The sequence below is a fragment of the Podarcis raffonei genome, chromosome 9 (assembly GCF_027172205.1).
Source record: "Podarcis raffonei isolate rPodRaf1 chromosome 9, rPodRaf1.pri, whole genome shotgun sequence".
Lineage (NCBI taxonomy): Eukaryota > Metazoa > Chordata > Lepidosauria > Squamata > Lacertidae > Podarcis > Podarcis raffonei.
The window spans coordinates 70,411,617-70,427,686 of NC_070610.1; the positions used below are offsets into that span (position 1 = coordinate 70,411,617).

General features: G+C 45.1%; 1 protein-coding gene across 2 annotated transcripts in view; it reads right to left on the bottom strand.

Annotated features, from left to right (window-relative positions):
* Nucleotides 1-16,070, bottom strand: part of SHROOM3 (shroom family member 3) — a 217,144-nt gene that overhangs the window by 32,077 nt on the left and 168,997 nt on the right. For both annotated transcript variants that reach the window (XM_053404332.1, XM_053404331.1), the window contains one exon: nt 12,523-12,654. In XM_053404332.1, the coding sequence (XP_053260307.1) occupies nt 12,523-12,654 (132 nt within the window). The remainder of the gene's footprint in view (nt 1-12,522; nt 12,655-16,070) is intronic.

A 16,070-nucleotide genomic window follows, 5' to 3' on the forward strand; every position in this document is an offset into this window, starting at 1 on the left:
GCAAGGAATTAGCTCAGGGATAGGCAACCTAGGGCCCGGGGGCCGGATGCGGCCCAATCGCCTTCTCAATCCGGCCCTGCAGCCTTCAGGGGAGTAGAACCTTCAGACTGACTTTCTTTGTGGGACCATAAAACCCGGGTGGTTGCTCCAGGGCATTGCTAAGTCTTCTTAACTGCAGGATTGCTGGCCGAGGTTCTGAGATTTAGCCAGCCAGTGACCTCTGGATCAGCACCTCCAGTCCTGTCCAGGGTCCTGATCTGTGATGGATAAGGAGAGTAAGATGATTCACACGACACGGTAAAACAAGCTACGGTTTAGGAAGCCCATGCAAATATGAAGGTTATTAGAGGGGAGCTTGCAGCTGCTTTGATTCTTCCTGGTCCTTTTTACTGCCACACCAAGGTTTGGTTCAGCATGCTGCCCAAAGCAAAGCTCATGGTTAAGCTTTGCTAACCAAGAATGCTAATCAAGGTTATAGCTTGTAGCTGGCTTAACTGTGAGCCCCAGTTCGGACAAGATGCTAAGCCAAACCTTGACTTAAAGGTAAAGGTAAAGGGACCCCTGACCATTAGGTCCAGTCGTGACCGACTCTGGGGTTGCGGCGCTCATCTCGCTTTATTGGCCAAGGGAGCCGGCGTGCAGCTTCCGGGTCATGTGGCCAACATTACTAAGCCACTTCTGGCGAACCAGAGCAGCACATGGAAACGCCGTTTACCTTCCCGCCGGAGTGGTACCTACTTATCTACTTGCACTTTGATGTGCTTTCGAACTGCTAGGTGGGCAGGAGCAGGGACTGAGCAACGGGAGCTCACTCCGTCGCAGGGATTTGAACCGCCGACCTTCTGATCAGCAAGTCCTAGGCTCTGTGGTTTAACCCACAGCGCCACCTGTGTCCCAACCTTGACTTAGCACAGCAGTAAAAATGGCCAGGGAGGAGGCTGTGAGCTTCTCTCTGGGAGCCTACATATCTGCATGGTCTTGCTAAGCCATAGTCTGCCTTGCAGTGTTGGGCAAACCAGATCACTGTGTTGCAGCAGACACCTAAATATGTGTTCATTCATCTTGCACATTAAAACAGGAAATACAGTCCTAGCTGCAGCTGTTATGTGTAAGTTATATGAAAAAACCATTAACACCCTTTGAAAGCATTCTGCTCAATTAACAAAGGGCACCTTCTTAGGCAATCAAAGGACTTTTAGTTGACACATCTAACCAATTAACTGACAGAATGCTGCAGCCCTAGAGGCTCCCGCAAAACAGCCTACATAAACACCAGGCATTTCCCTTTCAAATGATCTATCGGTACCAGCGCACTCTCTTTGCTCAAAGTAAGATTTCAATTGTTCGTTCTCCAGAGCCGTCATAAATGCCCTGCTGTGTTGATATTGTGGCCCTGCTGCTATTTTAGTTATTTTAGCATATTATTAAACATGTCCTTTGCTCCTTGAGAGGAAAGACGGTACTGTGTATAAATAAAATAGGAATAAGCTGTTCAACTCAATGTAAACAAAACAGAAAAGAGAAAGTCATTATTCGGAGAAATGGCTTGAAAATGGCCCATGCTCCTTCCTCCTTAAGGAATCCTGGATTTTACATTATTTTAGCTTTTATAGAGGTGCAATCAAAGTTAGTCGTACTCAGAACAGATCCACTGAAATTCATGAACGTTACTAACTTACGTTCACTCATTTCAATGGGTCTGCTCCAGTGATTCCCAAACCTTTTGCCCCATGGACCATGTGAAATTTGCTAATGACTTTTCTGCCTGTTGTAGCAATTGTATCTCACTTTACTAGATGCTGCCTTCCGCCCCGCCCCCCCATTGTGTTTGTATCACTCCTTTGATTTCTTATACTGTATTTTATTCTACTGCAATCTGAATTCTGCAGAATTCAAACTGCAATGCAACAAAACAACAATTAAGAGTGTATCTGAAGAAGTGTGCATGCACACGAAAGCTCATACCAAGAACTAACTTAGTTGGTCTTTAAGGTGCTACTGGAAGGAAAAAAAATTTTTGTTTTAACAATTAAGAAATAAAAGAAGAAATAAAAACGCAATTAAAAAACGGGCCTTAGTTGGAGGCACTGGGTTTTGAACCTGGAATCATCCGCACTGAGCTACAGTGGGGGCAGCACCTATGAGGAATGTTGATTTAGGCCACCACATAAAATTTGCCTTTACATAATTCTGCCAAAATCACACCAAAGGTTTGCAGAGGACAAGAAAAACTAAAGCACTTGGAAGCTTATTAGGATTTCAGTTGCACAAAGCCTCAATCCTCTAAAAAAAAATTGTTGGTTGCAATCAAGATGAAGCCACATTGCTGACAATAGCATGCTGGGAATTAGGCCAAGCTACTGCAGCTTGATTCCTCCATCCTAAGCCTGTCTATTTAGGTTCCTAGAACTCTGTTACCATGTGCCAAGGCTGGGTTGAAAGGGAAATGTGATAAGCACAGCATTATTCCACCAAAGCAGCACCACTTCCAGAGGTGCTGTTTCACTTTAAGGAGGTGGGAAAGAGTGGTGTGTTTTTTTATTGAGCCGAGTGGAGAATACAGCAATGTCCAAAGGCCAGCTCTTGCTTATATGCAAAGTTAAATTGCAAAAAACAATGCAATCTTAGCAAAGTTGTCATCGATACAAGCCAGTCACCTCTTTATTTAATGCAAAGAGATTTTTTTGCCTTTAGCAGGTATGTCTAACCCTCATTTAGTGCTTTAAAGCAAGTCATTCATTGTTAAAACCAGTGGCTTGGTCAAAGACCCTGGTGTTTGCTTCTGAGGAACAGGGTTGTTGTTGTTTCTTCTTCTTCTTCTCCTTCCTTCCTTCCTTCCTTCCTTCCTTCCTTCCTTCCTTCCTCCTCCTCCTCCTCCTCCTTCTTTGGCAATCACTCGTAGCTGAGTAAGATTGTCTTCCATTAACATGGTTTTAACATGAGTCCGTAAGTGACTGTGGAGGCCAATTCTGGATCCACACGTCCTTCCACAGTAGGGACATTGGTTTCCAGCCGAGAATAGATCACAGTGTGGATTTGCCAAGCGTGCCTTCCTCTTAGCACGTTTCTCCCTTGCGTCCTGAGTTCAAGTGTCTTCAAAGCCCATGACACCTTTGGTAAAGGCTGTTCTCCAACTGCAGCGTTCGCAGGCCAGTGTTTCCCAGTTGTCAGTGTTTATACTACATTTTTAAAGATTTGCCTTGAGAGAGTCTTTAAACCTCTTCTGTTGACCACCAGCATTACGCTTTCCATTTTTAAGTTCGGAATAGAGTAGTTGCTTTGGAAGACGATCATCAGGCATCTGCGCAACATGACCAGTCCAACGAAGCTGATGTTGAAGAATCATTGCTTCAACACTGGTGATCTTTGCTTCTTCCAGTACACTGGTATAAGTTCACCTGTCTTCCCAAGGCCTGAGACCTAGATATTTTGCCCGAAGCCTTAAGTTTCCCCCCCATGTTTAAACTTTGCTAATAGTGTGGACTTTCCCTCTGAAAGTCCATCTGATTTTGCATTTATACATGAACATTAGCACCTGCAAAGTTCATGCAAATGTGTGTCATGAGCTACAGCCCTTCTCCCTGAAACTATTTCTCTCCCGTCATTTTTCTCTTGGCAGGTATTCCTTCTGCTTTTAGAGAGGCTCACTGGTAGAGGGGGGGGGAATAAATGGGGAGTAGCTTGGAACTTTCCTCCAAACAATTAATGTTCTACTGCACATATGCTCTGCTTTGTAGGGATTTGACAACAATTGATGGGACTACCAGCATTACGCCTAGCTTGCCACAAAGTGCAAGCATGCACATCAGTGCCACCATCCAAATTAAATACAGTGTAACAATTTCCAATTATTGCTTAAATTAAATATGGCTACCTACTGCTTTGCATACTGAAAGTATCACACACATTTGAAGGTCTAAAAAAGGAGTGCATTGTCTTATTTTTTTCCTGAGTGTCCCTAGTGTACATAGGCATGTTGGAGTTTTGTGCATAAAATATTTTTAAAAATAAATAAATGAGTAGCATCTCAATTAATAAATATTAGTAACAACTAAGCTGCACTGGCCATGCCTTGCTAGAGCATCCCGGCCTCTTTCCTTTTAATCTAAAAGCCCCCACAAAATTCTCCCTGGGGTATCATGTAGCACCAAGACAGGAACCGAGGCAGTGAACATGAAGTTAAACAGAACCACGCTGGATGTTGCCAGGTCATAGGCCATAAAGCCCCCAAGTTTCCCAGAAGACTAAAAACAGCTATTTTATCCTTTCCGCAATTTCACACATTGCTATGCCATCTCCTTAATCTTTCTGTGTTTACACAAGTAAATGAGAGGCATGACTGCAGTCAGTGGCAATGGCCAAGGCTATGGGAGGCAAAGGCTGGAATTCCCTCCTACTCAAACATTCTTCTCCAGTGGAGCTGCTTCCTGTTTGCAAGCACTGCTCTCAGCAAACGTATAATCTCCATCCACATTGCAACACAGGGTGGATTTCAGAAAGGTGCCTTCCAAGGGCACAAACCAGAAAGCTACTTAGGAAAGCCAGAGTAGGACATATGAATGGATGGATGGATAGATGGATGGATCTGTCTGTCTGTCTGTCTGTCGGTCTGTCGGTCTGTCTATCTACCTACAGGGAGCCAGTGTGGTGTAGTGGTTAAGAGTGGTGGACTTGTAATCTGGTGAACCAGGTTCGCTTCCCCGCTCCTCCACATGCAGCTGCTGGGTGACCTTGGGCCAGTCACACTTCTCTGAAGTCTCTCAGCCCCACTCACCTCACAGAGTGTTTGTTGTGGGGGAGGAAGGCAAAGGAGATTGTTAGCCGCTTTGAGACTCCTACGGGTAGTGATCAAGTGGGATTTCAAATCCAAACTCTTCTTCTACAGTGGGTACCTCTGGTTAAGGACTTAATTCGTTCCGGAGGTCCATTCTTAACCTGAAACTGTTCTTAACCTGAAGCACCACTTTAGCTAATGGGGCCTCCCGCTGCCGCCGCCGTGCGATTTCTGTTCTCATCCTGAGGTAAATTTATTAACCCGAGATACTATTTCTGGGTTAGCAGAGTCTGTAACCTGAAGCGCTTGTATCCCGAAGCGTTTGTAACCCGAGGTAGCACTGTATCTATCTATCTATCATCTATCTATCTATATCTATCTATCATCTATCTATCTATCATCTATCTATCTATATCTATCTATCTATCTATCTATCTATCTATCATCTATCTATCATCTATCTATCATCTATCTATCATCTATCTATCTATCTATCTATCTATCATCTATCTATCTATCATCTATCTATCTATCATCTATATCTATCTATCATCTATCTATCTACAGAAGAGGGGAAAAACAGCATCAAATAGTCCTGAATGAATATACTAAGAACCTTAATAAAATAACTGCATGCTCAGTGAGTTCAAGTGGAAACCCTCCGAAACAGCATAAGAATGCAATTTATTGAGCATTTCTGGTAAGGTAACATCTCACCTAGGATACTCAAATTGTTCTGCCCCTGTGGAAGGTTTCCATTAAAATGCACTGGGCGTTTCACAATTGGATAAGACTTTCCTGTCATATCCAATCTGGCCCTTGGATTGCATTCTGACAAGCACACTTAAAAGCGAAAATCAAAACTGGCAGGTGTTTTAAACTCCCACTTTGTTTTAATATTGTTCAGGATATTCAGCTGTTATTGATTTTTGAGCTGTTAACAATTCAATAGCTCCTTCTTTCTGTCTTTAAACACACACACACACACACACACACACACACAACAGGCAACAACTGATTTATGCATGTCCCATTGACATGCAATTGTGCATGCGCGCACGGCACCCAACCCGGAAGTGACCCAAAAACATCACTAAAATGCCACTAAAAGGGCAGGGCGGGTTGAAACAAGGGCAAAATGCTTTATGCGGATCCCGTCAATGCGCGCAGGGGTCCAGAATGTAACCTCTGCACAAAACAAGGCTTGCCTGTACTTCTGGGTACTTAAGAGAAGCTCAGAACTGCTATAAATGTGTAGGATTTGTCATCAACCTAAAAAGAAGCAAAGATAAGGCCAAAAGAAAACCAAAGCCAAAAGGCCACCTTTTTCTGAGTGAAACCTTGTGTCCTCAAAGGCCAAATTTGCACGCAGAAAAAGCAACAATTTTCCATTTGCTGCCAAGTCTTGACAAAAGGCTGGCTTCTTTAGCTGATCATTGTGCTTCCATGCACATTTAAAGCACCCAATATGTGAATCTGACCTGTGTCATACTGCATTAAAATCATCAAAGAACGGCCATTTGCAAAACCTGGGCTTTTTCTTTCTGCTGATGTTTTAACCATCTCTGATGCAAGTGTCATATGCTCAGTGCTTTTCCCTGCAAAAGAAGATATTCTTCTCTAGCGGTACAGACCCAGGTGTGTAGAATATATGTGTGTGTGTAGAGCTTTTCAAACTTTTCATGTTGGTGACACACTTTTTAGACATGAATCGTTTTGCAACGCAGTAATTCAGTTTTACTAGCAAACCGGAGGTTAAACTAGCCCCTTACAAGAGCATTTGTGCAACACACCTACACACTGCAACCGACACACTAATGTGTCACGACAGAGTTTAGAAAGCTCTGATCTAGAGAGAGAAAGACTGACCAACCAAGACAGAATATAGATATATACTGCATATATAGTCATACCTCGGGTTACAGACACTTCAGGTTGCATTTTTTCGGGTTACAGACTGCCGAAACCCAGAAGTACCAGAATGGGTTACTTCCTGGTTTCGGCGGTTGCGCATGCGCAGAAGCACTAAATCGTTCTTTGCGCATGCGCAGAAGTGCCGAATTGCAATCCGCGCGTGCGCAGACGTGCTGCTGCGGGTTGCGAATGTGCATCCCGCATGGATCACGTTCGCAACCCGAGCGTCCACTGTATATGGAGAAAGAGACAGACACACGTTCACAACTGTACAATTCTATGACTCAACAGCCACTTCTTCTCTGCCCCACCTTAATCCACACACATATCCAATGATCATATTACAGTGGTATCTCGGGTTAAGTACTTAATTCGTTTCGGAGGTCTGTACTTAACCTGAAACTGTTCTTAACCTGAAGCACCACTTTAGCTAATGGGGCCTCCTGCTGCTGCTGCGCCGCCGGAGCACAATTTTTGTTCTCACCCTGAAGCAAAGTTCTTAACCTGAAGAACTATTTATGGGTTGGCGGAGTCTGTAACCTGAAGCGTATGTAACCTGAAGTGTATGTAACCCGAGGTACCACTGTATCAAAGACACAAGAATAAGCCAACGTGTTTTGTATCAGGAACAAAGCTTACGGACATTTACAGCAACTGCATCACAGAATCCTTTTTGTTTTTTCTTTCCATGCTCGTGCTATTGTAGTGCCCTGCCGGCTTTTACAAATATGCGAGTGTAGTTCTCGGGGTGTGGCAGGCAGACAAGCAAACGCCACCCACACATTCCTGCAGCCAAGTGCTGCCAGCATCTGCCAACACATTTAGACACAAGGAAAGAAAGTGTGGAGGAGGGCGAGAAAGAAAACAGGCACACAAAGACAGAACCAGGATATCCTGCAGTGGGAAGGAGGCTAGGGGACAAAGTTGGTAAGGCGATTCCTTTTATTTACCTTATGGCTTTAAAGCTCTCTTATCGACTATGCTCCTGCAATATAAAGGACTCATGTTTCTTCCTTTGTCTCACCCATCTTCTAAGAACCTTATACCACAAACTGAATGCAACCATCAGAAGGAACATAAGCTGCCACCTAAGAAAATAATTTGCGCACGGCAGGCAGAAGTTCTTTTGAAGTTTTTCTCTGCCGTTCCCACTGCCAAAGAGGCAAGGTGCTGTCCAGTTTAAACAGAAAATGTCACAGGGAGTTGGGTGCATCACAGCATTTGAAATTTGCCAAGCGCCAGGCACATTTTGCACCTGGCTATCAGCTACTTGCGACCAAGTGAAGATGACAGAGTGCCAGGATGGCACCTGATGTCTCCACCATCTGGAAGTGCGTGCCTGGGGATCCCTGGATCTTGCCTGTTTTCACACACTAACAACACATCCTGAAGAATTCTATCTGTGATATTTTATCTGCACATTCAAGAACGAATGTCAGGAACCAAAAAGTCGTATTGAAGAATACAACTTTTGAGCCACCTGGCCCCCGAATGGCAACTAGACATTCAGTTTTGACAACTGCAACCCTGGTTTAAGGAGCCATTTGGCGCCAAGTTTATATATCTGAGTTTGTAACACTGATGCATCACGTTACTCACACATGAAATCCTTCTTTGGGTAGCAGGGTTTAATTTATAGGGCTCCAAGGGACCTGAGCACCATGTAGCAGCTAGATTCTTGATGAATGGCTGGACCACAAGTGAGGAGAGGACTGCTACACTCAAGACCTGCTTCTGGGTTTCCCATTGGGGGAATCTGGTTGGTTGCTGTGAGAACAGCATGCTGGGCTAGATGGGTCTTTGGCCTGATCCAGCATGGCCCTTCTTATAATAAAATCATAGACTTGTAGGGTTGGAAGGCACCTTGAGGATCATCTAGTCCAGTGATGGCCAAACTTGGCCCTCCAGCTGTTTTGGGACTACAATTCCCATCATCCCTAACCACTGGTCCTGTTAGCTAGGGATGATGGGAGTTGTAGTCCCAAAACAGCTGGAGGGCCAAGTTTGTCCAACCCCCTGCAAGGCAGGAATATGCGGCTGTCCCATATGGGGATCAAACTTGCAACCTTGGTGTTATCAGCACCAAACTCTAACCAACTGAGCTATCCTGTTCTTGAGAATACAGAATCTTGCATTCCCAACTCCACTTATCACCTTAAACTACATTGTTCAGATTATACAATTAAAATTCTTTCTCCATAGGGAAAGGGGAGGGCAGGGAAAACAGAAGAGGTAAAAGAATAAGAGAAGTAGTAAACAAACGGAGATGGAACTGGAAAACAACCAAGCCACACCTGAAACTTCTTCTATTAGCCAAACCTTTCTGAGGAACACCAGCAACCGGGATCTCGGCATCTCTCTTCCTAACCGCTCTTCTACCAAGGCAGCTGCAAAGAAGCATCACCAATGCCCAGAAGCTGAGCTTTGCCCACAACACAAGACTTGACTTTTGCACTGTCTCTTCTCTCCAGCCCTGTACCAGAGGAGTAACAGGTAGCTGGGAAGGACCTTGGAGGAAGTGGAGTAATTGCCACGATCTAATCAGTGTCTCGCTGATTATCCTTGCCTCCTCCAGAAAAGGTGAGACTTGGTGATTTGCAAGAAGAATATTTGGCCCACACCTCCAACAACACAGCACTGCATCCTCCACTTCAACAAGGCTGAGCTGGTTCCGTATGTGTGCGGGCACAGAGGACAAAGGCATCTATTTTTTCATCTAGTAATTCAGATTTTTCTCCCCACCCTTGGATGTTTCTGCTTTGTCATGCAGTAAGGGAACTGCCCCCATGTTCTGAACTGCAGGGATGTTTCAGTTGCTTCTGTTCAGTGCTCAGCAGAGACATCACCTTGCCAACAAAGGTCCGTATAGTGAAAGCTATGGTTTTCCCAGTAGTGATGTATGGAAGTGAGAGCTGGACCATAAAGAAGGCTGATCGCCAAAGAATTGATGCTTTTGAATGATGGTGCTGGAGGAGACTCTTGAGAGTCCCATGGACTTCAAGAAGATCAAACCTATCCATTCTTAAGGAAATCAGCCCTGAATGCTCACTGGAAGGACAGATCGTGAAGCTGAGGCTCCAATACTTTGGCCACCTCATGAGAAGAGAAGACTCCCTGGAAAAGACCCTGATGTTGGGAAAGAGAAGGGGAGGACAGAGGACGAGATGGTTGGACAGTGTTCTTGAAGCTACCAGCATGGATTTAACCAAACTGCGGGAAGCAGTGGAAGACAGGAGTGCCTGGCGTGCTCTGGTCCATGGGATCACAAAGAGTCGGACACAACTAAATGACTAAACAACAACATGCTTAAGAGATGTGATAAAATCCAGAAAGTGGAAGGAGCCATATTACAGAGCATTCAGGAACAGAGTTTATGGAACCCAGGAACACTCACATACACTGTTGCAGTTAAACAGTTTCCCAAACTTGGGTCTCCAGCTGTTTTTGGACTACAGCTCCTATTCTCCCTAGGTAGCAAGACCAGGGGTCAGGGATGATGGGAACTGTAGTCTGGAAACAGCTGGAGACCCAAGTTGGGAAACACTGGTAAATAGGATGGGAAGCAAATCATTGCCCCCTCATCCGCCTGGACGATGCTGCGCAATGACTCTATAGGTTAGCTTATTTGCAACCCTGGCTACTTCCTCCATGGTGGCTTACTTGTCTAGTACTGATTGGCATCAGCAATGTTTGGGAAGAACATTGTCTGGGAAAATTTTTTTCCAGTGCTTTGTTTTTCCCATGGAAAAATTTCAGTTTCATAAACTCATTAGTAACAATGAATGCAATTCCAGTTGCAAATGCAGTATTGGGCAAGCCTGGCTGTTTCGAAGTTGAAGCAAGTTGTCCCGATCTCTGTGGCGCAGTGTGACAAAAAATAATAATCATAGGGTACTTTTTGAAAAAGCTGTGTTTCCTAAATACAATTAAGATAAATGCTGGTTAAATTCTCTCTCTCTCTCTCTCTCTCTCTCTCTCTCTCTCTCGCTCTCAGCAGAAAAATTTCCCCTGCAAACTGAAAGTTTCCTGATGCAAATTACCCTAATGGCCTCTTTCCCTAAAGAGAGAGCAAATTTTCATTTGTTACAGTTAAGTGCATATGTCTTCCCTTCTAGAAAAAAAACGGAAATAAATCTAATGGCTTTTAGTAATTTCCTCCGTGCTTTAGCCCACAATCTATCTTGTTTAAGCATTTTCTTTCTGAGGATATTGTGTCAGCCACATTTGGAAGGTAAGATGCATTGGGAATCAAGTTGAGAAACAATGGCAAAAGGTACTCATAGTACTATGTACCCTAATTTGCTCTGGAAACTGTAAAATCTTCCCATTCGAAATGGAAAACCAGAAAGCCCATTCTGGTTTTCCTTACCAGCCTTGGGCTTCCCAAAAGGGCAGCTGGTGCCAGCCAGGAAAATCTCCATGCAGCAGAAAGGAACCGTGTGACAGCCACTGTTAAGTAATAGATGGCTGGAGAGGAAAGTCACCCTGAATATGTGGCCAGTGTGTAACTTAACTACCATGTTAAGGTAAAGGGACCCCTGACCATTAGGTCCAGTTGTGGCCAACTCTGGGGATGCGGCGCTCATCTCATTTTATTGGCCAAGGGAGCCGGCGTATAGCTTCTGGGTCATGTGGCCAGCATGACTAAGCTGCTTCTGGCAAACCAGAGCAGTGCACAGAAATGTTTACCTTCCCGTCGGAGAGGTACCTATTTATCTACTTGCACTTTGACGTGCTTTCGAACTGCTAGGTTGGCAGGAGCAGGGACCGAGCAACGGGAGCTCACCCCGTCGTGGGGATTCGAACCACCGACCTTCTGATCGGCAAGTCCTAGGCTCTGTGGTTTAACCCACAGCGCCACCCGCGTCCCTTGTAGAGTGGCCCAAAGGAGCTGGCCATACAAAGCATATATCTTGCATACATTGTGTGCCTCAGGCTGCAATGTGCAATATGAAAAGTTGCTTTTAGCACCCACCAATATGGTGAAGGAGAACAAGAAAGACAGAAAACAGGAGTAGACAGAGGAAGAGAATGTTTGTTCCCTCTGACATACTTCTGGCAGGGAAGGGACCCACAAGTTCAAGCTGCACATTCTGTTAATGGAAGCCTTCTAATCTACACTCTCATTTGGGATTTCTTCTAAAGACTCCCAAAGTTATCAAAGTATGCTAGATCCAGATGATACAATAATCTTTATTGTCATTGTCCCATACAGAACAACGAAACTGAAAAATCTACATAAGACATTCAAAAACCAACAAGCCTGCTATTCCAGCTATCCCAACCTGGTTAGCCCCCTAAAAACTATGGTACCAAGATACTACTAAGCACAGACAGAAAGAATGACCAAAATTATCTTGTATAGGGCAAGTGGCTCTAAAGCAAGGCTGGGGAGCAGGATCTGGCAGGTGGAACTAAATTTCTTCAGCCCCCAGACCCGGTCCGCACCGCTTTGACAAGTAAATGTCTATCGCCTGGTGTCAGTAAGAAGTCAGGTAACTTAGCTTCAAAGGAAATATTTGTGAGTGCAAACTTAAGAGCAGGCTCCCTACTTCCTTCCTTCCTTCCAGACCAGGTGGAGTTGAAGCTGGGATGCAAAGGAAAAAAACATGGAGCTGATTCCAGTGGGCCTTGCATTTGCTGCTAATTTTAAAGTGCACCCAAGGCTCGCAGAAGCACAATCTGGGGCACACTTCAATGTTCCCAGTGGTTCCTTTGCAGCTGCATCTTCAACTGCCCCACACATGACGCCAGAGGTTCCCCTTGCCCAGCCTGAAGTATGCAAGAAAGAATCAGAAGTGCAGCAACATTGGCAGAAATGTTCCACTCCTCACCTGTTCTTTAAGCGCAGTTTAACTCCAGCAGGCCATGGGGTTTTGCTGTATTGCAAGTCAGACCTGAGACACTCTGAGCTGAGGGAACGGGAAACTGTAATCTTAGAATGTCCTTTTGCTGCAAAGGTATCCCTGGAGAAAGAAACAGACCAAAGAGAGGGAGCTTGAGGACGGTGCAATCACACTTCAGCAAGGAGCATTCAGGATGAAATAACTCCTCTCTTTTTAAATAAAATGCATTAGAGACCACAGATGCATATACTTGATGCTAATATTTATTTGAGTATTTCTGTCCCGCCTTCCAGCATGAAGACCACAGAGGTGTTAACAATACAATAATGAAATAATCATAAAACAACCATTTAATAGGAAATGGAAAAGCACAATAAAAAGCCACGAGACATAAAAGCAGCAAGATGCAGGTTTGAGTCAAAGCAGGATCTTCTGAAAGCCTGAGAGAGGGCAAAATATGTACTTCAAAGCAAGTCCGTTGAGCTCAATTGGAGCTACTCCTGGGTGAAGCATGTGCAGGATTGTAGCGTTGCGCTCCCAGAATCAGGTTGTCTAAATCCCACTGCAGCATCCTGAATGCAGATTCGCAATTACCATATTTTTCACTCTATAAGACGCACCAGACCACAAGACGCACCTAGTTTTTGGAGGAGGAAAACAAGGGGAAAAATGAATCTCAGAAGCCAGAACAGCAAGAGGGATCGCTGCGCAGTGAAAGTAGCAATCCCTCTTGCTGTTCTGGCTTCTGGGATAGCAGCGCAGCCTGCATTCGCTCCGAGAAGACACACACACATTTCCCCTTATTTTTTAGGAGGCAAAAAGTGAGTCTTATGGAGCAAAAAATACGGTATATAGCCTGATCTTGTTTGTGCCAAAGCAAGTACTACCTAAGTTCAAAGGGGAGGGGGGTAACTCCCTAATAAATGTGCAAAAGCAAAAAGAAAGCTGTCTTCTGCCAGGCCAGACTGTCGTGTTCTGACAGGCAGCAGCTATGCCAGGGAGAGGTTACCTGACATCTTTTCAACAGGAGACACCATGGACTGAGCCTGAGGAGTGTTCACACAAAACATGGGCTCTGCTACCCACTGAGCTATAGTTCTTCCCCATGCATTGTAGCTCCAGTCATAATAAAATAAAAAACCTGACAAAACGAATGCAAAGCCAGCAAAGGGAGAGAGTTTTCAGACATAAATTGCAAGACTGACTCCCATAACTGAACCCATTAGTACAAGGAGCAGAGAGTTTGGATTGCAGTTTAAAGATGGGTGCTGTGAAAAGAGCTGAATACTACTTCCTTGTCCTATGCCACAGTTGCTATAGCTCTCGGTCAACTGAGATGGAGGTTTGTTATTTCCCTGAACTTAATAGTAGTATGGGAGTTCAAAACAAAACAGAACAACCCTCTCTCATTCCAGTCCTGGTTGCTCACACATATACTGCACCAACCTCAATCTGCAACAGACACATACCAATTTAGTGTTTTCAGAACTATGGATAATGTATCCAAACTTTATCCCAAAGTGCAGAAAGACTGTACCCCTCCAGATTGCGTGGGTTTTGTCTTGTCTTGCACAGGTGAATTATTCTGCAACATCTCACTGGTGCAATAATAGTGCATTAGTGGTGGTTTACATCAGACCACCCGCACAGCTGTTCTGTAATGTTTCCCCAGTGTTACTGCATATTGCCGTTTGGAGGAGCTGAACTGCACCATAGAGCAACAAAACCGGGACAAAAAAAACAAATCAGAACATTTGTGGTACAGAAGCTCAGAATGAAGTTACCAGACATGCACAGACTTGAAACAAAGCAGTATGTTTGCCCCACAACCTTTGCACGTATTAACCGTATTGAAAGTGAAACTGCATGTAACTGCCCCAATAACATCACAAGCACAAAACCATCATGAATGCAAAATAAAAAGGATGGCAGGAGGGGCCTCTTATATATCTGTGGCTGTTAAGTTGTGCGTGAACATATCAGACGACACAGCGATTCTTCAAACAGCTCTTGTTTATTCACAGGCCAGAACAGAACTGAACTGAAGGGTTCAGTCAGCCTGCTTATATAGAGCTCCAGTACAATGTAACTGCAACAATTTTCTAAAACTATCCAATCACTGAACGTCACTTTCAATCCCTTATTTGCATAACTATCTACAGTATCCCCCTGCTGGCCCAGGGTGAGAACTTCAGTACATAACAGTGGCTACGTGTGACTGCCATGATATCCTCAGAAAGAAATATGCTTAATACCAGATGGAATTGTGGGTTGGAGGGAGAAAATCACTTAAGGCAAATAGGGTTGCCATATTTCAAGAAGTAAAAAATCCAGACAGTTGTGTTAAGCCCCAAACTTGTTGAGCTTTTTTTGCACAATTAATCAAAGGTTGAACGGCGAGGGGTCTCTCCCAGTAGTCAGGCCAAGCACTGAACCTGGGTCCTTCTCTGCACACAAAGCGATGCTCTGCCATTGAGCTATGGCTGCTCCCTGTACCTTCCGCAGCAAAAGGATGCGCATGAAAAGAGCGCAACCCGCAGCAGCTCGTCTGCACATGCACAGGTTGCGACTCGCTGCTTCTGCGCATGCACGTGGTGTCATTTTTGTGCATCTGCGCATGCGCAAGTGGCAAACCCCGGAAGTAACTCTTTCCGGTACTTCTGGGTCGCCGCGGGACGTATCCTGAAAGAACGTAACGCGAAGCAAACCTAACATGATGTATGACTGTACGCTGAAGAGCCAAAGCTCCTGATCCTCAAGACTGGGATGAAAAAGAACAGGGAAGAGAAACAGCGGAACAGAAAGCTGTGTGAGAGGGAGACATTCTGTCCTTCCCTCCCCGTCAATAAAAGAAGAAAAGAGGGCTAATGACAAGGGTACTGGCATGGCTGTTCTATGTTTAGGGGGCTTATGGCTCAAGCCACATGCCATCCTGTGAGGCTTGGGGACGCTTCGGATAGCTGAGATTCCATTGCGGTGAGGGAAAAGAAAGAGCAGCCTTCTTTGAGGCAACCCTCCCGTCACCCTCACTCCTCCCCACACGTGCCAGGCCAGGAATTTTAAGCCGCCACACCGTCTGTTAGAGCCAGGAAAGTGGCAGCGCCCGCAAGACTTTCACCCACTAAAAGGGAGATTTCTAGCGCCCGGACGGCATTCTTGCGCAAGCCTGTTGCCGTATGTCACGGCTGGGCTTCAAATCCTCCCTCAGCTGCTCGCCCTCGGCCTTTCCTCTAAATCCCAGCCCGCTTAAGCTTCCTTGCTTGACATGTGCTGCTTCTCCGCATAAGCCGGGAAGTGCCCTTTGGCGCATTCGTGACTGAGGGCACATGGTGGTGGAAAATCACTTCAGGTGGTCATCTGGCGTGAGGATGGCTGCCTTTCGCCCATCAGCAAAACAACTAGCAGACCAGCAATCAAGGAGCAGTTAAGAGAAGGTTCTGGCTTGCTATGTTTGCCATGAAGTCACACACCCACTTTCAAATTTTACCTCACAAGAGCTAACTGTGATAGGAGGCAGAACGCGTTGGGCTGAACCA